The following is a 24,090-nucleotide window of genomic DNA, read 5'->3' as shown; positions in this document are numbered from 1 at the left end:
TCATACTTTTATAACTTACAATACAGATATTGATTAAAACAGTTTTAATAATTAATAACTATATTATTTCGTAAACCGCTCAAAGACATTCGCTATCCGTTTCCATTCAACTATAAATTCTCCCGTTTATTACAAAGTTACATTTGCAGTTGCGCGAAAAGTGCCCAATAGACTACTTACGAGGTTTCTGCACAGACGTTGCGAATTATACAGTTTATGACTGCAAATATAATTTTGTGGGTCAGTTCGTCCAGCGTTTTAAGAGCTATGGGGGAATCGAGGAGGCTTCTATTTTCATCACGAAGGGGAGAGGTACCGAGGGGTGGGGAGGTCTCAGTAAGCTGGTTGGTTGTCTGCAGTATTATTCTGATTGGGGTATAGCGATTTACGTTATTATTATTATTCTTTTTTTATGATTTTGGTTTGTTTTTCTTATTTTGTTAATGATTTTTGACCTTGGTGTTCTTTTTTGTTTTTTTTTTTTGTGTATTGATTTCCGTGTGGATTCTGTCCTGTACTCTGTGTTGAATGTAATACCTGTCTGTCTGTGTCTGTGGTGTCGGGGTTTTCGGGATTGTTTCTTTCTTTTTTCTTTCTTTCTATTTACATTCTAGACAGCAACAATAAACGTCTCGTAGTAGATTTTCGCTTTATTTTTCTTAATCTAAGGGTAGACAGAATAATATGTTAGAAATATCATCAGCAGGTTAAAAAAAAAATACATACGCTGCTTTTATAGCACAATCCCCGTAAAACCTAAAAATTGTAATAAATACTGTAAAATACTGTAACAACTCAAAATGCGTAGTTTCGAGAAAAAGCTATCTTAAAGTTTGACAGTTCATAGTGTAACTATTTCTATCACCCACACCTATCCGTAAGTAAGATGATCCGTGCTTCGGAAGGCACGTTAAGCCGTTGGTCCCGGTTACTACTTACTGATGTAAGTACATTGTTGTGACATGAGTCATGTCAGGAGCCTTTGGCGGCTCCATAATTACCCTGACGCCAGGGTTGATGAGGTTGGTAATCCACCTTACATCCCACACGATAGAAGAAGACTAATCCTATATTGCGAAATACATTACGGTTGATAGAGAAAATATTGATTGTCATTTTGTATATAACAGTTCAGAACACCCATTTTTTACTTGTTACAGTTTTGGATATCGTGTACGGTCACGAGCAGTACTATGTCACATTAACTTTTTTGACAAATTGAACTGTAAGTCTCACTAAATGTCAAATATGTTAGTGCGACAGAGTCCTAAAGTGGGTACATTATATTGCTCATGACATGACTGTACGTATGGAGTTGGCCCCCACTTATCGCGACCAACACGCGCATACGCTACGCCTTCTGAAAGCAATATGGCCGCGTCTCTCCAGAATAGGGCTAACAACACGCCTACACGAGGAGTCAGTGCCGCGCGACCCGGCGACTAAGCTAGATGGCGCGACTTGGAGCCAAAAATAGCACCAACCCCCGTCCGCGGGCGAGGTGCAGTTGCACCGTGTGTTGCGTCTGATGTGCATCAATCAACCTCATGTCGAGCAAACGGCCGCTGATCATCATCATGTTTCTTACCTTCGTGGCTATATCCCTGCTTGGGATATTAATCACCAGACCCCATGAAGTGAGTATATTTTATCTTTATATATTTTTTTATTATTAAAAAAATTTTGTTTCTTTTTTGGGTTATATACTTATTTCAGAAATTGCCTTTTTATTCTGTTCTTTAAGTTATTTACTTGATTTTTTTTCAGTGCGTATTTTTTCTGTTACTAGACTAAACGTTCTATAATTTTATTTTTTATATTATATAATGTATAAAATAAAACGTGTTCGCTTTTACAATGGTGAGCGTTTTGTTAATTATTCCATTCTTATCATACAATACCTAGCATAGAAAATGTAGAAATAAAAAACCTACGAATGCCGCATAATTTCACACATCTACAACTACCTTAAAAAACCTTCTGTAGTATCTATACACGCCTGTGCTTTTAAAAATATTTTTAAAAAAATATAAGACAACGGAACAAAGGAAATCAATGCCTCTACGTTCTTAGGTAGTTGTTAAGTACGTTACGCGTAACTAGGGCTGTTAAAAGAGGTTAGCGTATGCTAAGCCGTCATTTAAGTCAACTCTCATATATTAGGGCTGGCATTTGACAGGAGTATCGATCGGCAAAGATACATGCGCGGTGGAGCCCTCCCGCGCTTTCCCGCGAAAAATTCGCAAACAAGTGGCTATAAATATGTGGCTATAAGTCACGTTATGCGGACTTGGAAAAAAATATTTTTATAGCCAAAAAATATTTTTAAAAATATTTTTTTTTTTTTTTACGATTATACTATAATGCGTGTATAATATAATAATATGATATACAATACCTATTATTTTTATACATTATTATGATATGATGTATACATGAACTATAAAAGATATGATGATAAGATTGGTCTAACAGAAAGCTCGGTTAGGTGTGGGTACTTAGTTCATCTTGCGATGGATGTACCTCTGATGACCCCAATTGGGAAATAGTCGTGAGCTTATAATGATATAGCTTGAGTAGAATGACAGTCGGCAGAACAGTAGGTACATTTTATTTGATGTTTTTTTCTAATGACACTAAAGGCCGTATTCTATTACTACCAGATCCAAAGGACTTGATGCATCTGTTATTGGGGTGTGTAGGTATAAAATGTGCATCCATCCGTCCAATGTGCTATTTATGTCACTGCCCGACCTCGAAACATCGGGCCCGGTGGTTTAGGTAGTGTAATAAATAAGGCCTAAAAGTGAACGCGCACTTAGACGCGCCGGAGGAGCCGCACGCGCCGAATACATCGCATTTTGCGGCAAAATGCGGCTCGTGCTGTGTTCTCCTTCTATCGTGTAGGTTAATTACCAACCGCAGCAACCCTGGTGTCAGGATTATTATCGAGCCGCCTAAGGCCCCTGCATTGGCTCATGTAACAACCACGTGCTTATATCAGTAATCAGTAACCGGGACCAACGGCTTAACGTGCCTTCCGAAGCACGGATAGTTTTTCTTTCGGACAATCAGGTAATCAGCCTTTAATGTCCTAACCAAACGAGGGATCACAAGTTGATTTTTGTGATATGCCTCCACCGGGATCCGAACCCGGGACCTCCGGATCGTGAGCCCAGTGCTCAAACACTGGACCCACAGAGGTCGTGCGATGCAGTGCAGGTAGGTGACGTTGCATACAATGTCATAAAAAGATTTATAAAATGCGTTTCGTGCGACTCCTGCGACTCACGCATTTAAGTGTGCGTTCACCTTTAGGCCTTATTACATTAACTAAACGATCGTTCACCTGAATAGGGATTTTCATGTATGTATTTTCATAAAAGCATTATGAATAATAATTAGTTCTGTATCCACTTACTACTAAGACTTTTATTTACTATGTCATATAATAAATAATACTTACTTTCTTAAGTAAGTCTTAATTATAGATAAGTACCCACTTTTTTATATACTTTTTCTACACAATTGCATGCTGTGCTTACTTATAATTAGTCGCTACATTTAGCTTTTAAGATCTGTAATGTAATATATTATAATGTTTTAGTCTAAGTGACTGCTAGTACACCAAAATAAATAAATAAATCGGTTTTAAGATACTTTATTCTCAAAAAAGACATACAGTCACTTACATGAGAAGATACCTTATAATTTAACTTAATAACTAAGTTATGCAGTGTCGTACGCACCGCCATATTTAATAGTTATCGCTCAACAGGTATAACTGCTTAGATCAGAAACCACCGCGCGAAAAACATCACAAAAACCACATAGCCATTTACTTATTTTGTGAAATATGCTGAACTAATTTGTGTTTGAATATGTTGAAAGAATTACTATTTTTTATAAGTAAAAAAAAGCAAAAAAATAATAGGTATATGAAAAATTTAAACACTCCTGGTTTCTCAAAGTATAAGCGACTATAGGTAAAATACCTCAACCCTTTTCGGAGTATGCTAACAAGACCCTCCGAGAATAAACACAAGTTAAAAGTTGCTTTCACGGGGTTGTGCAAATGCTTAACAAAGATGAAAGGCCTTTCAGAGTTACTGTAAACTTGTCTGTGTAAACCGTCCCCCTTGAAATTCCAATATGTTAAACTTTAGAGGGAAATGAGATGTCTTTCAGACTGGAAACTGTCTTTGGGTACGTTTTATCTCTCTGAATTTTATATACGTAGGTAATAGTATGTACCTACTTTGATGTGTCTTGGTGACCGTTATGCATAGGTATGCGCTTATTCCAAATTCAAATTATTAAATTCAAATAAAGCATTTCGGACTTTATACATATTATGTTAGTAATAAGTTCTTACTCACCACTCCTAAAAAAGAAAGAATAGAAAAGATAGGCGTGCCACAGGCAAAGAAATAAATTAGGTAATATAATATCTGAAATATCCGCAAATATTCGTTGTAGATTCGAATTCGCGCCACAAAAAGAAATACATCTAATTCTGTTACCTGTACTTAATAATTGTGTAGGACAATATTATCATCATCATTGGTCTTATACCTCTGTTTCAGACGATTTATGACGTCATTGCCTCGAAGAAATGCACTAACATGGAATGCAGGACAATAAGGCCGTACTTTTTTTGTATTTGTGCCTATTTGTGCAATATTTAAAGTAACTAAGTAGCCAGAATAAAGAAACAGAAGTATATTTGATTTGGTTTTTTCCAGTGTGACGCGGAGGGGACTGCATGTTCAGACGGGCGCCTCTGCCCCGCGCACTGGGTGTGCTGCGAGCAGGGCTGCTGCGCGGCGCCCACGCAGCCCTCACGCCGGGACGACGAGATCCCTCGCACGGAGCCTATCCACTCGTGGTATGCTCAATGGTAAGTGGTACACAGATTATAAATGTAATTTCTGATATTTCGTGATAAGTGAGTCAGTCATTCAATCAGTGAACTTTCGCCTTTACTTTAATAGGTATAACTTACTTAGCATTCAAGAAATATGAAATAAGAAGTCCCCTTTAGTTACACTAATATCTAGTTAGTTTACATATATTATATATCTAGTTATACATATATCTAGTTAGTCTAATTAGTTTACACTAATATCTTATGATGTTTTCAATAATAGATAATTCATAATCCAGATACGACGTGAACGCTACTCATAAGTTGAAAAAAAACTCCGAGAATTCGCAAAAAAAATATTACAAGTTACTGCATCAAATTCGAATTCGCGCGTAATTTTTTGTGAAGAACAGGATACTGGCGCCAATTACGAAACTTTTAACTTGTACTATTTTATGGATATAGACCCTAGGCAATGGTGCTAATTCCTGTAAATACCATCTAATTTTATTTTAGGTTATATCTGTCATTTTCTTATCCGCCGAAAAGGAAAGGGACGGGTAATCGACAAGCATAAAATTTATGGAACACACGTCAATTTTAAGCACAAATCTAAAACAACCGTCTAAAAATTCGCCCGGGTTATTCATTTATTTACTCATTCTTCCTAAAATTAAGAGCTGTCAATCATCCGTCCCTTTCCTTTTCGGCGGATAAGAAAATGACAGGTATAACTTAAAGTAAAATTAAGAGATGTCTGCAGGAATCGGGGCCATTTTAGCCTTTAAATGTTACCATTATTAGAAAAAAATACTAATTGTGTTATTTCTTTATCAGGCCGGTGCTATTCCTCCTGGGCACTTTGGGTGGGATTCTGATGTGCTGCATCTGGTTCCTGTTTTTCAAGCGTCCCACTCAGTATGGCGTGTATGTGTGGCAGTTCGCTTGTTGCGTGCGCCGCCCGCCGTCGGAACGGGACTCCGCTGGCTCCGTCTATCCCCCGCCTCGCTACAGCCGCTGCAGCTCCTTCCACCAGGCTCCACCACCGTATTCTGAAGTGATATTTTTATTGTGTCTACTTTAGTTACTTTTTGTTAATTTGGGCTGAACAATTGGTTTTATACATATTTTTAATTTCGAGATTCAAACTTCTAGGCTGTCTCGATTATTGTTAATCGATGTCGCATGTTTGTGCTCGGTGTTTTTGGATTTCTAATCAAAGATTATGAAATATTACAATGCTATTAAGCTTCTTATCTTAGATGTAAATTTGAAACTCGTCAAAGCAGTGGGAAATTTGGTAATTAAATTAGGAACCATAATAAACATCTGCTGCTTTATTACAAAACGAAGACCAGGTTTCAAATATAATCTGCGCCACGAACAAAGTCCCAAGGTGCGTCGCACGGCTGCGGCACTTGTGTCGCAGATTCTGCATATCATTATTATGCCTTGACATTTACTTCCATTAAAACCTGTGAACTTCTTTCATGGCGCGGACTCTACTTTTAAATCTAGTATTATCATTAGTATTCGTTTTGTAATAAGGCGACTGGTGAATACTTGATTAATGTTTGATGATTTCATCTTGTTGCAGGTTACTTCCAAACCTGATCTTTATCCCCTCGTTATCACATGTGGTGAGGGCGAAGGGAAAGCAGGCAACTACCTTATGGTTCAGTACTTCAGAAACTATGTAATTCGTGCCCCAGGTATGTATACGTTCTATGTACTTAAATTCTGGTTTGCCTAAGAACTTTTAGAGTTCATTGTGTCTACATTTATATATGTATACTTATTGAATAGATAGATATAATGTATTTGGTAATTAGTACTTATCAAACAGAAAAACATGCCTTTTTCTACCACTTCCCCAGCTCTAAAAAATTTATGTATCCATATTACAAAACGAAACAATGAAATTACCGCTAATTAAACTGCGCACGGTACCTACGTTAAATCTTACTTACAGTCTATCGGAATCAAGAATATAATCGGCTTAAAACGTACTGTATAGATAGTTCAAGCAAGTAAGCCTGGACTAATTAAATTACCTACCTAAGCGCGTATTATGTGTTCAGTGACTAGTCGTTTACATGTCGTGGAACTTACTTTACATTGTTCGGAGTTCAAAATGCTGAGTCCAGTGAAAAAAGTGTTCAAAGACCATGAAGGAGCGCTTAAACTCGCGAAACTGAATGTGACGACTGTTAGTAGAATCGATCATAATTTTCTTTAACGATAAGATAATCGAGACTTGTAATAGGTAATGTAATAACAAAACTATTGCCAAATGCTGTGAAGTGTTTTTCAATTCTCTGTTACAGGCTCTATATCAGCGGCGAGTACTGCAGAATCTCTCAACTCAAGTTTCATATGCAACGCAGCAAATGAAGTATGTACCTATGGCATCTCCAGAAGAATGTAGTATTATTCTTTAATATTGAACTATAACAAATATGAAGTACCTACCTACATACGCAAAAAGTACTTCGTAATTACAGACAGACAACACTCAAGCTTGGAATCCCTTATGGGTTGGCCACTTGGGCTGTTAGTATCACAAATCACCAAAAAAAAGTCCTTGAGTTTTAAGATGGTTACTATTATACCAGATGGCGGCCAGTTACCGGCTCAACATCTGTACCAGTCATTGAGGTGGATTAAATATTTAAGTTGGTTTTCACGACATATTTGGAATGATAAGCTCCTTTTTTTTTTCTTCTCGCAGGCAAATTCGATCATCCCGCCTCCCTACTCGTGCGCGAGCAACTATGAGGACTGTGTGGGCGGCGGGTGCGGGCGATCCTTACTACGTTCGTTGTCGTCACTGACGGAGCCCCGCGAGACCCGCGCGCCTCCGCCCCCGCGCTCTCACACCGCACCCGACCCCGTGCCACCTCGACGTGACACTCCTTCAGCCTTCAGACAAAATCTTATTACCTCGCCCGTTCAGCCTTTAGTAAGTAGAATTTTGTTTAAATTTTATAAATAGGCTCAGATTTCCAGACAAATTAGTTAAGATAAATAATAAGGTTTGGGTTTTAAAAGGGCATTGGGCCTTACGACTTTAACGTATCAATTTAATTACTTAATGTTGTTTTTCTTCAAAGGATCCCGCGTTCGATCTCGAGTTGGAGTTAATCGACTGCGAAATGTACTGCGATGGAGGTTGCAAACCCCGTCTCGGGCCTTCGCCTCCAGCGCACCGCTCGCCTTCTAATACCGAGCCCATGTACGATCGCGAGGCATATGGACTGCGACATCTTTTCGCTTGCCCCTCGCCTGAAGGTGCGGGGGCCTGCGAGTCACCTCCTCAACCTACCAGTCCCACACAAACTTCTAGAGACTCCACACTTCGAAGACCTAGTGATGAAAGACACCATAGACGATTAGAAAGTGTCAAAAAAACCTCCAAGGCAAGAAAATCGAGCTTATATATGCCATTGTCAGTAGCGTATCCAGTAAGGCCATCGAGAACATCACCAGGTGCACGAGCATCTTCAAGATCGGCGCCCGCGACGCCATGCGGGGCGCTCGTCCCCAACCTCCTCACTTTCACACAGAGAGTGTCAGCTTCAAGATATGGGTCCAGATCTTCGAGGTGTGAAGAAGAAAGCAATCCTTTACTTGCGGACATTGAACACGAACACTCGCGTGCTGATCATAAATTTTAGTTAAGTCAACCCTACGAAGCTATTAATGGCTGACCGCTGTAATAGACTTATTGTGCTTTAAACCAACCCATGATTGTGATCCCCGTCAGTGTTTATAGATGAATGTTTTAAAATAGATAAAATCTTAATAATATTTGTGTCAATATTGAAGTTATTTTATGCGGACTCAAGGTATGGCCTAATACATAACAGGAATCAGCGACGGTTTTGAGTGATAATGAAAGATACTCGAGGAGGTCCCAAATCTCAATGTTGTGATTGTTTAAGTAATTCGTGCTCATTATAATTTAGAGCAATTATGCAATTATAATAAGTAGTTAGTCTAAATCTAAATGTTATTTAAAGTGTTTTATTGCATCTAAATATAAGGAAATTAAGAGCTTGTTGGACCATTGTTCACTTGCCTTCTGATAAGAAAATGAACTGGTAAACGCCTAATGTCTTTTATTTCACAAAACTCGAATTGGAATGGCTGCTCAAAATAAAAGGGATTAAGTAAGGATTGAGTCCTTTAAAATGAGCGACTTTCCAGGCTACATTCCCTAAAAGTAATATAGATGGTGATGTCGAGATGTAATCGGGTAAATAATTATTCAAAAATACAATGTAATAGCAGAAGCATATATGGAAATAATTGTTGCTCGATAATTAGATCACATTAGGTATGTAATTTTTTTTTATGTTGTTACCTATATTGTTTCTCTTTATTTTAATCAGAATAATAATGGGTAGAAGTTGTAATTGAGCCTGGGTGTAATAAAAAGGGTTTCATTTATACCCCAAAAAAAAAATGTATATGTCTGTTATCCATGAAATTATAAGGTTAAACGAAGGAAAATCTTTTTGAGCAACGTAGCCTGGAAAGTCCCTTGTTATTTAAAATTTAAATTATTTTGTTAAAATGGGTTTTATATATATGGCAACATTATCGCATAATTTTTAACGGATTATGTCCAAAACTGTGAAATCACAAAAAAAAAACACAGTTTGACAGATAACCTAAAACTGTTTCGCTCGACTATTTTTGTTTACGACTGCGTTAGGAGAAGAGAAGGATTGCACACGAGTTCTGAGTTTGTCTCAAAATTTTTGTGTTAATTGTGTATTATTCTCCCCTTTGTATTGTTTAATTGTATTTGTTCTGTCCATTGGTGTTGGGTAAGTGTTTTGTGCTTATTTAATGCCAGGTATCGTCGACGATGTCGTCGATTCCACCTAAACCACCGGACCCATGTGCTCGCGTGCAGGATAGTGACTGTTCTGGCCAGGAAGTAGAGATGGCTGATATGCCGCCCCCAAGCCGTAAACGCCGAGACGATTTAGATACTAATATTGATATCCCCAAAAAAACTAAAAATTCCCCATCTGACTCACTGCAAAACATTTGGGTTCATGAAAACTTCGCCGACTCGAAAAAATACACTGATAATGACGACGGTCCCTTCATTGTCCATGTATCTCGTCAGGAAACTCACCCCAAAGCAGGTACCACCATTAGCCCAATCCAATTTGGCAAGTTATTAACTCATGCAAAAGTTACTGATGTTGCACGAAATGGAGTTAAGTTGGCGGGTCGCAACCGCATTTCCATTGAGTTCTTGTCCCCAGAGGCGGCAAATAACTTCCTGACAAACCCCTTGTTAGAGTCAAGTAGATTCTCTGCCATTATACCTACTTATAATATCACAAGGATGGGAATCATCCGTGGTGTTCCAACAGACTGGAGTTTATCTGAGTTTGTGGACAACGTTGAACTCCCAGATGGCTGTGGCCACATTTGTAAAGTCCGTAGACTAAACCGGAAAGTCTCAAAAGATGGTGTTAATGAATGGATCCCTACAGGCACTGTTGTTGTTACATTTACGGGTCAAACACTCCCCCAAAAAATTTTCTGTTTTTATACTTCACTTCCAGTGGAAGTGTACGAGCTACCCACCATTCAATGCCACAATTGTTGTCGATTTGGACACATTGCCAATGCCTGTCGCTCCAATAAACCTAGGTGCTTCCGATGCGCCCAACCTCACGCTGGGAACAACTGTTCCGTTCCAGAGGCAAATGCTACTTGTTTACTTTGTTTAGGTAGACACTTTGCCACAAGTAAATCTTGCCCAGAGCTTGGCCGTCAAAAAGTAATTAAAATTACTATGGCTCAAGAGAACATCTCCTTTCCAGAGGCCTCAGCTAAGGTGCCACCGGTTCGCCGTGCGTATGCTGACGTGGCAAAAACTTTGTTTGCCCCAGTAGCTCCTCCACAATCCCCTCCATCTCCCCATAGATTTATATCATACTCACAGCCTCACAGCCAATCAAGTTATCGGAAAACAGTTTTTACTCCGGTAGTGCGCCCAAGAGCTCCCTCGAGTCCGGGATATGACCGTGTAGCCCATCAGGCCTTAATTTCAGATAGAGATCCGCCAGCCCCTAATAATGGGGTTTGTTTAAATAACTCTCCTACTCCGAGAGGAGATAATCTGTTGGACCTTTTAGTGTCAATGCTCGTCAATATATTGAATAGATATAGTGATTTTTCACCACCGTCCCACATTGCCAATTTGTTAGGAGACTTGTCAAATGTTATTAACAAAATTCAAAATTATTCAGTGGAACGCTCAGAGTCTACGTCCTAAGAAACATGAAGCCTTACTCATGATTAATTCTCACGATCCAGGAGTCTTTGCTATCTCGGAGACTTGGTTTATACCGGGATCCTATTTTAGGCTACCGGGCTTCTCCTGTCTCCGGGATGACAGAGCTGATGGATATGCTGGTGTTGCATTGTTTATTAAGTCTACATTTACGTACTCCCGTATTCCTCTTCCAACTATAACAGGTATCAATGCCATTGCTGCCAAAATCCAAAATGTAACCATTATTTGCATCTATATCCCTAATCCCAGCGTAATTTCAATTTCGGACATTGAGTCAATTTTCTCCCACGTCTCTGGACCTGTTATTATTGTAGGGGATTTTAACATGTCACATTTAATATGGGGTGGTCCTGATTATGACTCCATCGGCTGTGATCTGGTCGACTTGATGGACTCCAGGAATCTTTGCCTCCTTAACGATGGCTCTCCAACGAGATATACTGCTCCGGACCGCAGAGTCAGCGCTGTTGACCTATCTATGTGCTCACCGGATATTAGATCTATGATCTCTTGGCAAATCCTACAAGAGAAATTTGGAAGCGATCACTACGTTATCGTTATTTCGTTTGACCAACCATCCCCTTCCCTCAGGTCTTTCGAACCCTTATTAAAATATCGTCTGTCTCGCGCAAATTGGGATAATTATTCTATTGAGGCTGATGCCAATTCTCATTTTGTCCCTCTCATCAACAATTCCAACGTTGAGGAAGGCTATAACCTTTTTGTTGAAGGCATTTGTAAAGCTGCAAATAATAACATCCCAATTAAAAAGTCTAAGATTGGTAGTAAAGTGTCTCCCCCTTGGTGGGATGCTCATTGTTCTGATATGTACAAACGCCGTAAAGAGGCAGAAATTAACTACTGCCTTACGATGACCATAGAGAACTATCTGCTTTTAAAAAAAATTTCAGCAACTGCCAAACGTTATTTCAAAAAAAAGAAACGGTCCTCATGGGTCCGATTCTGCCAGTCTCTTTCCCCCCGGACTCCTCCCTCCTTGTTATGGAGATCCATAAAACGTTTTAGGGGTTCTTTTTCTGGTCGTAGTTGCGACTCGAATGATTATTCAAAATGGATACATGAATTCACAAACAACCTGGCTCCTTTCTCGGCTGCTAACCGTGACTGCTTATCTTCGCCATACCCTTCTGCTTTTCCTCATCACTCACTCAATGATCCATTTTCTATGGTAGAGCTCCTATCATCCCTTCAATCCCTTAGGGACTCATCGCCTGGTATAGATGGTATCCCATATTCCTTTCTTAAAAAATCTGGCCAATTTACAAAATCTTTATTCCTTTCAATAGTTAACAAATTTTTTGAAACAGCTTTTGTTCCAGAGTCTTGGAAAAACCAGATAATTATCCCAATTTTAAAACCAGGGAAAAACCCTTCGAAATGCTCTTCCTACAGACCTATTGCTCTTTCGTCAACCCTTTGCAAGACCATGGAACATATGTTAAAAAGAAGGTTGGAGTGGTTTGTTGAAAGTAAGAATATTTTAGCTAAAACTCAGTATGGGTTCCGTAAAGGTTTGAGCACCACTGATAGTATAGCTATTCTAACCACAGACATTAGAATTGCCCTCTCCAACAACCAGTTCTTAGTGGGAGTATTCCTCGATATCTCCGCTGCCTATGACAATGTCCTGCTTCCGGTTCTCAGGCAGAAACTGCTCAATCTGAGTATCCCTGTGAGGTTAGCATATTTCGTATGTAACTTGTTGATGGAGAGATCAATACAGGTTCGCGTCCAAGGTTCCCTTCTGGAACCAAGGCGTGTATGGAGAGGTTTACCGCAGGGTTCTGTTCTTAGTCCCCTGCTTTACAGCCTTTATACTTACGACCTAGAACTATGTGTTAATTCTTTTTGCAGTGTCCTCCAGTATGCTGACGATCTAGTCTTATATGTTTCGTCTGACTCGTTAGAAGAGGCAACTACCAAACTTAACCAAGCTCTCTTATACCTCGAAGATTGGCTGTCAGATCATGGCCTGTCCCTGTCCGTAGGGAAGAGTTCCGCGGTTGTATTTACTAGAAAAAGATCTTTCCCGGACGTTGACATATCCTTTGCGGGCGAACAAATTCCTGTCCGCCAAGGTGTAAAATTTTTGGGGATATATTTGGACAAAACTATGTCAGGCAAAGACCATCTAAATTATATCGTAGACAAATGCGAAAAAAACATTAATATATTACGCTCCCTATCAGGTGTATGGTGGGGTTCTCACCCCTACTCTCAAAAACTAGTCTATAATGCTATTGTCCGTTCAATTTTTGATTATGGGTCTCTTGTTTTGGAGCCTTGCAATAAAACCGCGTTAAGAACTTTAGATAAAGTCCAATATCAGTGCCTGAGGATTATTCTGGGTGCAATGAAAAGTTCTCCCACAAATGCCCTTCAAGTAGAAGCCTTAGATCCCCCTCTAGACACTCGTAGATCTTATCTCGCTGACAGATATTTTTCTAAAATTATTCAGTATAACAATCACCCTTTATTACCAAAGCTAGAACTTCTCTCATCTATTATCCCACGCAACCATTATTGGTCCAATAAAGAACATCCATGTCTTATTAAGAGTCTCCAAAAATTTAAGGCCCTTGAGTATAAATGCTTTCAAACAAATATAAACCCTCTTTTCTTGACTTCATTTGATTCTCTCCTTTTTAAACCGAATATCATGCTCAGTTTTGGAATATTAAAGGACTCACCTGGTGCAAATGCTATCTTTGATGACAAAATTAATAGTGCATATAATGATTGGTTGCATCTTTATACAGACGCTTCAAAGGCAGATGATGGACGGGTTGGTGCCGCTGTCTGGGCACCAAAGTACTCAACCCTTTTAAGTTTCAAATGTCCTCCAATATGTACCGTGTTCACAGGCGAAGCTGTTGCTCTATTAGAAGCTGTTAAATTTATACGTGCCCATAACTTCCAAAAAACTATTATCTTTTCAGATTCTTTGAGCTGCCTTTATGCAATCGACTCAAACCAATTTACCTCCATTTCTAAATCACCTTTAATCTTACAAGTTAGAGAAATCTTATATGATTGCCACATTAATAACATTGAAGTAGTCATTGCCTGGATACCAAGCCATACGGGAATCAGAGGTAATGAAGTAGTTGATTCATTTGCTAGGGAAGCAATAACGTCCGGATGTGCCGATCATTATCAGTTTTACGCGCTTGATCTCGCGTGTATGGCGAAAGTAGACTTAAATAAAGCTTGGCAAAAAAGTTGGGATCGTTCCAAGCAAGTAAAGGGGCGGTACTATGGAGATATCCAACCTGAAATTCCCTCAAAACCATGGTTTTTCCGTTATCGCTCGGCGGACAAACAAACCACATCGGTTATATGCCGGCTCCGTATCGGCCACGCGTGCACCCCACTAAATTTATTTAAACTGAAGATACGAAATTCTCCCATGTGTGACTGCGGAACTGAAGAAGGCTCCACAGATCACATTTTCTTCAACTGCCCCTTACAACCTATCTCTTTGTATGATATCCTGCCATCGAAAATTCCCAGGCCCATCAATATGAAATCCCTGCTTTTATACATTAACACGCCTTTCATTAGACTATTTTGTAAATATATTCATAGATGTGATATTAAATTATAATTATCTGTTATACTGACCAATTATTAAATTACTGTTATTAAGTGTGCATTTGTGACGTTTTGTTTTGTCTGTCTGTGTGCTTAATACCGTGTTTTCCTATTTCAGGTAATACAATACTTATCCCTGGAATTGACTTTGGATAAATTTATCAGACATTCTCTATGGACAAGTGTCTTTTCTATACTTGACTCTGGCAGTAATGGTTGTCTTCTATACGACGACCGGTTGCCATTAACCATAAAGTTGAAGTTGAAGTTGAAGTTGATTTTTGTTTACCAAAACAAAAATCATTTCATTCGTGTTTATTAGAAAACTAGCAAAGTGACTTCCAAAATTGAAACAGACATGAGCTTACCGACAGACTTTGGGCCGGATTCCGGCGGTAGAATAAAGGTAAACACTAAGATATAAGAATATGGTGTGTACCTTCATGTATTAGCTTTACTTAAATATTTCTTAAATTTTCTAGGGTCTAACTATAGTGAAGCCGATAGTCTACGGCAATGTAGCTAGGTACTTTGGTAAGAAACGTGAGGAAGATGGGCATACGCATCAGTGGACGGTATATGTGAAGCCCTACGCGAATGAAGACATGTCTGCTTACATCAAGAAAGTACACTTCAAACTACACGAGAGCTATGCAAACCCGAACAGGATCGTTACGAAACCGCCGTACGAGCTAACGGAGACCGGCTGGGGAGAGTTTGAGATAGTTATCAAGATATATTTTCATGATCCTAATGAGAGGCCTGTGAGTATAGTTCTGCTTATTATAATAATAGTACTGCCTATCATACAGTTACGCCTTACAATATTTTAGTATTTTACATAATACAGAAAATGCATTAGATAACTAATTACAGTAGATAAAAGATCATTTTGTATTTCCTGTGTGGAATAAAGTATTTGTTATGTTATAAATGCTTAGTTTGAGGTTGATGCACAGTTAAACACTACTTCTACACAGGATAAACCTGCTAATAAAGTACTTATTTTCTGGAAATTAATTATTAAGAATAATTGCTGTTTATTTATTTAAATTTTATAACAAAACAAACACATATCTTATAAATAAAACACCTCCTCCAATGCGTCACATCGAGGCACAGAATAATTTAAATCTTGGAAATATATAATATATTTGCAAAGTGAATCAATCTTTGAGGATGAAATGAAATGAAAAACTTAAACTTTATTTCCAGGTAACTCTTTACCACATTCTGAAGCTCTTCCAATCGCCGGTAGTGGAAGGGGCGCCTCCAACAGTGGGCAGAGCCCTCGTCAGTGAGTCGTACGAGGAGATAGTCTTCCAGGAGCCAACACAGCTGATGCAACACTTGTTGAACAGTGTCAAACCCATCACTAACGGACCGTGGAACCATGATACTGATTGTGAGTGATTTCTTCTTTACATTCGGCTCTGTTTATTCAGAACTAAGTTATTTTTAAATTTATTTATTTTTTGCTTAAAATATAATTTTATGCATCAACCGTTTTTAAGAATCACACTATACATTTACACACACACACACACACACACACACACACACGCACACACACACACTCCACTCGCATCTTGCTATACTTCATGTTTAGAAAAAATTCTGCATTACCATTAATGTTTTATGACATAGATTTATGTCCAGAATAAATAGCACTTGTTTATGCATTATGCATGTTTGAGTGTGTGTGTGTGTGTGTGTGTTAGCTCATGATGGGCAAGGTAAGTATCTGTATAACATTTTTTTTTGTTTTGCAGCCTTTTGTGTCACATTGCTTCATCTATCTCTTATTTTGTTTTAAAAAATAAAAATACTTTACTTACTTTTCATTCCAGTTGAAGACAAGAAAGAAAAGACCCTTGAAAAAATAGTGGCTGCTCAAACGAAGGTCCGAGCTGAGATATCGGAGCTCAAAGAAAAGCTGAGTCTGGCGAAGGAAACCATCTCAAAATTCAAGGATGAAATCTCTAAGCTGCAAAGCCATAACTCCGTCCCCGGCATATAATATACACCCAAACATGATAAACATGACGGACGTTGTGTGAAACGTGTGTACGGACTTGGTGGTGAAGTTTTAATGGAGTATTGCAAGTGCTGTGGTACGATAAAGTCTGACCGTTAAACATTTAGTTACTCATTGCCAAGAACAATTTACCCAATAACAGAATTCGTTTCCTGTCAATAATATCCTACGTTTCTGGATTTTAAAGTGTATGAAGCAGATTTGATAGTTATCTTAAATGTTAGTGGAAGACTGTTCCAGTCGATGAGAAAAACTGAATTTTAAACAGCAGCAAACGTCAGTAATGGGTAGTTAGAATCTGTTGCCTGAAACCCCACGAGTTTGATCAAAAAACGGATTTTTCATATAAATATTTATTGCTTGTTATGCATATAATGCCATATGCGGCAAATCTAAAATAAGACTTAACATAAACAGCATATATACGTCCCAATGCTGGGCACAGGCCTCCCCTCAATCAACCGGAGGGGGTATGGAGCATACTCCACCACGCTGCTGCTCCAATGCGGGTTGGTGGAGTTGTTTTTACGGCTAATAGCCGGGACCAACGTAACAATAAGAATAACGCCAAAAAAAAATGTTATGTAGATAACCTTTTTTTTACCTTTGGTGGGTTTGCTCTTGGCCCCAGACTTGCCCGAAGGCATTGACGAGGCCTAAGATGGATAATTATGATGGATGTATTTGATTTTTCAATATTTTCCCTAAGTACTTAATGTACTCAACATTATCACTGTCTGAATGTATTATTATCTAGTTTCAGACGAATATTACTGAAATAAAAAAGTTCATTTACATAAATAATTACATAGATTCACACCTTTCCCCATTTAGGTCTCCAATAACCAATTTACAATAACAAATCAACAGTGTAGAATTATTGTAGTACATTTTAATATTAAGCAACAGTCAATATTTTAATCCAATGAGGGATTTTCCAGGCTAAGTTCCCCAATAAGAATATAGATGGAGCTGTCCAGATTTAAAGTTTTCCTACTTACCTCCTTTCTCATTACTGGGGTACTTACATAACATAAACAGCCTATATACGTCCCACTGCTGGGCACAGGCCTCCCCTCAATCAACCGGAGGGGGTATGGAACATACTCCACCACACTGCTCCAATGCGGGTTGGCGGAGAGGGTACTTACATAATTATTCAAAAATATAACGTTATGGCTGAGGCATATAATAAAAATAATTGTTGCTTGATATTTGGTTCAGATTTCTTTTGAAGCTCTATACATTAGCTATCTGTATTGCTACCTATATTGCTTCTCTGTTTTTGATCAGAATAATAATGGGTGGAAGATGTATTGTGCCTGGGTGTAATAAAAATGGTCATCATTTGTAGCTTGTAGCCAAAAACAAAGATGTCTGTTTTTTTTATTCCTCTACAGTATAATAGCCCTTTTTAATTAGCATTAGTTTTTAGATTTTTTATAAATAAATTATTTTTAGTTTCATCTCTTAAGTACTAAGGGAGCTTATTATATATTTTAATGGACAATATATATTTTATTATACCACCGTCTATATTTTTTTTGAGAAACGTATCCTGAAAAGTTCCCCATTAAATAAAAAAGAACAACATATCTACAATATTAAGCCACAGTTTTATAAATATTACAGACAATATAACATTTGTTTTATTTTTAACCATTCCGATATTGTGTAGGACATAAAAACTCAGGGTCAAACTTCTGTGAATGGACGGCAATGTAATTGTTAAAGTTGAACTTTGTATAAATCGGACACGAGTTACGTCAATAGGCATTTTCAATTGATTCGTACATTTCAGTCTGACTACGGAAATTAAATAATTACACTATTTTAATTTAAATGCCGCCGTGGTTCAGCGGTAGTTCACGATCCTTAGTTCCCGGGTTCAAATCCCGGTGGGGACAAATCCCAAAACACACTTCAAGCCGTTGGTCACGGTTATTACTTACTGATGTAAGTACGTAGTCGTTACACGAGTCATGTCGGGCCTATGGCGGCTCATGACGCCAGGGTTGATGGGGTTGGTAATCCACCTCACAACCCACACGATAGAAGAAGATTGGTTTAGATCTGTGCTGGATTCGAACCTGTGACTTCAAAGTGCGAGGCAAGCGTTCTACCAACTGGGTTACCAAGGCTTCCCTGCAATAAATTCGTTTATTTTTTACGTGACCGTTGAATACGTGTGCCGATGAGCGATCGATTGTTATACGAATATTGAAACTATAAATACACGCTACATGATTATACGACTCGTTAAAGATGGACATGTGTTGCCTACCACCCACACGGGCGATTTCGATGGCATTAAACATAATAGGTTTATACTATAGACGGCCACCGTAGTCTAGTAATTAACCGCTGTGCTCACGATCCGCACGTCACGGGTTCGAATCTCGGTCTTCTATCGTGTGGGTTGTGAGGTAGATTACCAACCCCATCAACCCTGGTGTCAGGGTTACTATTGAGCCGCCAAAGTTCCCTGACATGGTTCTTGTAACGACTACTTACTTACACCAGTAAGTCGTAACCGGAACCAACAGCCTGACGTGCCTTCCGAAGCACGGATCATCTTACTTTCGAACAATCAGGGGCCTGTTTAATAAAACTTACAATTGTAAATTACAATGACAATTTGATGTACATTGCGGAGTTTGTGACCACGAATAATTTGCAGTTTCATATTAGCTACGTAATGAACACCAAACTGTCGTTGTAATTTACAATTGTAAGTTTTATTATAAACAGGGCCCCCCCCCCAGGTGATCAGCATGTAATGTCCTAACTAAACTAGGGATCACAAAGTGATTTTTTTTATATGTCCCCACCGGGATTTGCACCCGAGATCTCCGGATCGTAAGTCAACGCTCAAACTGGACCACAGAGGCCGTTGTCCCGATGTAGTTATTCACAAAAATCACTTTGTATTTAGTTTGGTTAGGACATTACAGGCTGATCACCTGATGGTCTGAAAGTAAGAAGATCCGTGCTTGTCGCACGTCAAGCCGTTGGTTCCGGTTATTACTTCATCATCAGGTACTCGTATTATAAATTCATTCAACTCTGTACCTAGGTATATAACCCAGAATCTAGACATGCCTACCTAGATTCTGGGTTTAGACCAGGCTTTTGTAGTTTATTGTAAAGCGCATAGAATTTTCGCCAAACAAAATTGGCACAAGAAACTCATGACCCTATCGATATTCTTTGTTAAGTAGGTATGTTTTAGCAAGAACTGAAACTAGTATAGCAACTAGTTGTGCAATAAAGACTTTTTGTATTGTATTGTAGTACGCGCTCGGTCTGCGATTGTTGAAGTTAAGCAACTGTCGCAAAGACCGGTCACAGGATGGGTGACCACAAAAAAACAATCATCTCGAGCTCATCCGTGCTTCGGAAGGCACGTTAAGCCGTTGGTCCCGGCTGCATTAGCAGTTGTTAATAACCATCAATCCGCACTGGGCCCGCGTGATGATTTAAGGCCCGATCTCCCTATCCATCCATAGGGAAGGCCCGTGCCCCAGCAGTGGGGACGTTAATGGGCTGATGATGATGATTGTATGGTAGTATTTCAAAAAAATAATATTTATTTTTCAAAATTGGCTTACAAAGTTAGCGCTTTTTGAACGTCAAACAAAATTAAATTACATAATTATGTAACTAGCTGTAAAACTACTACCACATCGGAATCTGTAACGCTGAGGGAAAGACGTGGCCAGAAAACCTCCCAGCACAGGGCCCTAGTCCTACTGTTTCATGTTTTCCTTTCTTTTCTTTTTTTTTAATCCAGTTTGTATTACATAATTTATAGACTTAAATACAATGGTATTCCAATTACGGTCGGTGGAAGGAATTTTGAAATTTTGAACTAATTGAAAAGGTTAAAAAAAACTTAGGCAGACTGTCTTCTGCAGGGCTGACACGCGCAACGTGATAAAGTTATCGATCGATTGAATCAATTTTGTCGAAATCGATAAGAAATTCGAGATAAGGTTGAGGCGCCGTCTAGAATACCAATTTTGAGGTGAGTTCGAGGAAGATCTGGAGGTCGCCACAACTGAGAACGGAGTCGGGAAAGGAGTTAACATCTTTGAATACGGGTGCAAGAAATGAAAACCTAAATATTTCGCAGTCGAAATTCCTTCAGTGAGGAAGTGGGTCATCACATCCATATCGACAGCTCGCGTGACCGGCGACGGACGGGGCTTTCAGTGCAGCCTGTTGTGTAGACTGTAGTATGTTATGGGTGTTAGTGACACCGTAACGAACTATGGGGGATGATTCAGACTTTCCGACCAGTGTTTTAAGTTTACGCGGTTATTATCATAATTAACCTCCTAAGACCGAATGTTCTTTATAAATCCAAACCCCATTGTTTAACTATTGTGTCTGGAAATCTCGGTCGTAAGAGGATATAACACATAATATACACATTTTTCCTAAAATAAAAATGATTATTATGCGTCTATTCCGTCCGGAGCCCAGGAAACATACGGTGAGATAGGCATTTGACTTTTTATATGCGAAATGCGGGTAGATTCGTCTCAGTTTAGTCGATTTTTTCCCGATACTGCGAGGGTAGGCGCGCAAAGCTATAAATAGAATGCGCCTACGTGTTGTGACTCAGTTGCGTCATCACCATGCAGAAATGGTTTTCCTGGGCTCCGGACGGAATAGACGCATAATAATCATTTTTATTTTAGGAAAAATGTGTATATTATGCGGTCTGTAATTCCGTCCGGAGCCCAGGAAACATACGGTGAGACGTGTTTATTATCGCATGGTGAGGGAAAATCGAATGCCCAATGACACGAAAACTCAACATGTATTATGTAGCATATGCTATTTACAAGGTAAGCTGTACATAGCTGTTTAGCAATGAGTGGTCTATTACTAGACATTACACACGAAAATGATAACAAAAGTTTTGTTAGGTACTTGTTAGGTTTAACAACTGCCTTAATGCCTCTACACAACTCACAGGCTACTGTGTCATTTTAAACAAAACAAAACAAATGATCAATGCATATTTATTCATTAATTAAGTGTAATAACATAACAGTGCTTCTCACTATAACTAATTGAGATCTGTACTAGAGATCAATTATGTACGAAAACAAACAATTTAGATGGGTTGAAAACATGAAGCGACAGACGGGACACTTGACAGAGGTTGGGCTAACGATCTTCTATAAAATTTTGCTAGCGTGTTTTCTGAAGCCCAATTACCTCTCGCAAGTATTTCGTCAATCGGGACCTCCTCAGCCCAATTAAGGGATGCTACAGCGGAGCGAAGCGAGCCCGGTGACTCATCGATACCGGCATCCCGCAACACGGTGCGCACCCAGCCGGCGATGACAGCGCGGCTGGCGGCGCGCGGCTCGCCGCACGTGGCCACGAACAGGCTGCCGCAGTCGGGCCGACGCCGCGCGGCCCCAGCCGACACCAGCTTCTGCAGCCAGTGCACAGGGTCGATGTTGATGTGGGCACCAGCAGTGAGTCGCCATCCTGACTGACGGTGTGTCAATGAGTCCGTTTTGGATCCGAATATCGGCCAAAGTGTGATATAATCGGTTCCGCATTCGATGTGACCTTCTGCGACTGAAAGGAGAGTGAGGTCGTGAACCCGGCGGCCCGATGCTAGTAGCAGTAAGATAGCACATCTTCGAGAAATTTCAAATAAGGTTTCTTTGTGTGGATTATTTTTAATAAGCCAGTCAACCAGAATCTGGGGGTTCCAAACAGGTGGCTTAACCTTTGATCTAGTGTTTGATGTGTTAGCAATGCCTTTCAGTGTATGCTTTATCAGAGGATGAGAGCCCAAAACCGTTGCAAGTTGTGGGTTACAGAAGTTAGTCACCACCGTTTTGTGGATCAATATTGTTCTATATCCGAGACCAACTTCGCTATGCAAATAGGCTAAGTAGCTCGCCACACTGCCGACACCAGGATCTTTGCGATTAATTCCTGTGTTCTCACACCAAGTGATCCACTTTGTCCAAGCCTGTCGGTAGGTTTTTAAAGTAGAGGGGCGCCAACTTGCCTCTATAAGAGATCTCTTCGTGGGTGACCAGTCCTGTAATAGGTCATCCCACCCTGTACCAGCCATGCCTCCAATTTTAACTTGTCCACCTGAGGGGGTGGCAGGCCTGTCCTTGTGTCTATTAATGACCGATGTAGGTGTCGGATGGTATATGGAGAGCTCAGCGCCCTCGGTTTGAGATCGGCTCTCCACGGTACGTTTGACCATTGTGGGCAAATTATTATGAACCTGCCTCGTGCTTGGTTGAGTGCCAGCAAGACTTGTGGCATCAGGCAAGGAGGGGGAAACACCCAAGCCAGGCTGTAGCTCCAGTCCCGGCTGAACGCGTCGTAATGAACTGCGTGCGGGTCGCGCAGGTCTCTGCTCACGTATAGAGGGACTACGTGCGCGCTGTGCGACGCGAACAGGTCGATGCACGGGGTGCCCCACTTCGTGAAGAGTACGTTGCATGCCGTTGGAATGAGGTGCCACTCGGGAAGTTTTTCGAATCTTGAGAGGCTGTCCGCTATCGTGTTCAGTGGACCTGGAATATAACTTAATGTAAGTCGAATGCGGTATTTCACTATGTAGGCAAAAATTGACCTAGTTAGGCTCATAAGATTGTCTGAGCGAGTTCCGCCTTGATTTCTCAAATATGCCAACGCAGTGCGATTGTCACTTTGTATAAGAACGGTTTCTCCACGACAGTGAGGAGCGAACTCTTTTAGTATAAAATGGATAGTAAGCAGTTCTTTCATATTTGTCGATAGAAGCTTTTCACAGTCTGTCCAGGTACCTTTTATGTGATAACCGTTTACATATGCTCCCCACCCTAAGTCAGAAGCGTCAGACACAATAAACTGCGTAACCGGCGGCGGCCAGATATCACTCATGTCATTATAATGGGTCTTCCACCATAGCAGGTCTGCTCGACCAGCCTCAGTAGCGGGTATTGGAACCTGTTCTCGAACCGATTGTCTCATTAGGTTCAATAAATTGCGGAAATGCAGTCTACCGTATGACACTACAAAACTGACAAAATTTAACCAACCAACTATTGATTGAAGTTTAAATGTGGACCACACTTTGTGAGAAATCATTTGAGTTAGGGTTTTCTGAAGGCGTATTAGTTTTTTAGTTGGTAGCGATTTCTTATTCTTTGCGGTATCCCATTGAATGCCCAAAAACTCCAGTACTTGTGAGGGAACTTCGGATGA

The 24,090-nt window shown here is 39.7% G+C and overlaps 2 protein-coding genes across 6 annotated transcripts; both read left to right on the top strand.

The window, feature by feature from the left end:
- The first annotated feature begins 1,360 nt into the window (after positions 1 to 1,360).
- Positions 1,361 to 8,978, top strand: LOC126367790 (uncharacterized). Of its 2 annotated transcripts, none has more exons than XM_050011535.1 (7): positions 1,361 to 1,637; positions 4,746 to 4,900; positions 5,705 to 5,914; positions 6,465 to 6,579; positions 7,195 to 7,262; positions 7,599 to 7,829; positions 7,981 to 8,978. In XM_050011535.1, exons 2-7 carry the CDS (start codon positions 4,766 to 4,768, stop codon positions 8,542 to 8,544), a joined length of 1,323 nt encoding a protein of 440 aa, XP_049867492.1. In that variant the 5' UTR covers positions 1,361 to 1,637; positions 4,746 to 4,765; the 3' UTR covers positions 8,545 to 8,978. The 2 variants fall into 2 exon arrangements, with proteins under 2 accessions (XP_049867492.1, XP_049867491.1); XM_050011534.1 differs by having other exon boundaries at positions 5,705 to 5,924.
- Positions 8,979 to 9,554: 576 nt separating this feature from the next.
- LOC126367795 (YEATS domain-containing protein 4) lies at positions 9,555 to 17,010 on the top strand. Of its 4 annotated transcripts, none has more exons than XM_050011542.1 (5): positions 9,555 to 9,576; positions 15,100 to 15,216; positions 15,293 to 15,574; positions 16,026 to 16,215; positions 16,661 to 17,010. In XM_050011542.1, exons 2-5 carry the CDS (start codon positions 15,169 to 15,171, stop codon positions 16,828 to 16,830), a joined length of 690 nt encoding a protein of 229 aa, XP_049867499.1. In that variant the 5' UTR covers positions 9,555 to 9,576; positions 15,100 to 15,168; the 3' UTR covers positions 16,831 to 17,010. The 4 variants fall into 4 exon arrangements, 3 of the variants coding, with proteins under 3 accessions (XP_049867499.1, XP_049867497.1, XP_049867498.1); XM_050011540.1 differs by lacking the exon at positions 9,555 to 9,576 and adding an exon at positions 9,580 to 9,702 and having other exon boundaries at positions 14,929 to 15,216; XM_050011541.1 differs by lacking the exon at positions 9,555 to 9,576 and adding an exon at positions 9,582 to 9,617 and having other exon boundaries at positions 14,929 to 15,216.
- The last annotated feature ends 7,080 nt before the right edge of the window (positions 17,011 to 24,090 follow it).

The sequence above is a fragment of the Pectinophora gossypiella genome, chromosome 6 (genome assembly GCF_024362695.1).
Source record: "Pectinophora gossypiella chromosome 6, ilPecGoss1.1, whole genome shotgun sequence".
NCBI classification, from domain to species: Eukaryota; Metazoa; Arthropoda; class Insecta; order Lepidoptera; family Gelechiidae; genus Pectinophora; species Pectinophora gossypiella.
Note: the sequence above shows the minus strand (reverse complement) of the source record. Positions and strands in the feature narration are given on the sequence as shown.

Bases quoted from the DNA above. Each gene is read 5' to 3' on its own strand.
- LOC126367795 (XM_050011542.1), top strand. From the start codon at position 15,169: ATGAGCTTACCGACAGACTTTGGGCCGGATTCCGGCGGTAGAATAAAG. The intron at 15,217-15,292 runs GTAAACACTAAG...TAAATTTTCTAG, and splicing joins ATTCCGGCGGTAGAATAAAG to GGTCTAACTATAGTGAAGCC. The intron at 16,216-16,660 runs GTGAGTGATTTC...TTTTCATTCCAG, and splicing joins GTGGAACCATGATACTGATT to TTGAAGACAAGAAAGAAAAG.
- LOC126367790 (XM_050011534.1), top strand. From the start codon at position 1,548: ATGTCGAGCAAACGGCCGCTGATCATCATCATGTTTCTTACCTTCGTG. The intron at 1,638-4,745 runs GTGAGTATATTT...GGTTTTTTCCAG, and splicing joins TAATCACCAGACCCCATGAA to TGTGACGCGGAGGGGACTGC. The intron at 7,263-7,598 runs GTATGTACCTAT...TTCTTCTCGCAG, and splicing joins TATGCAACGCAGCAAATGAA to GCAAATTCGATCATCCCGCC.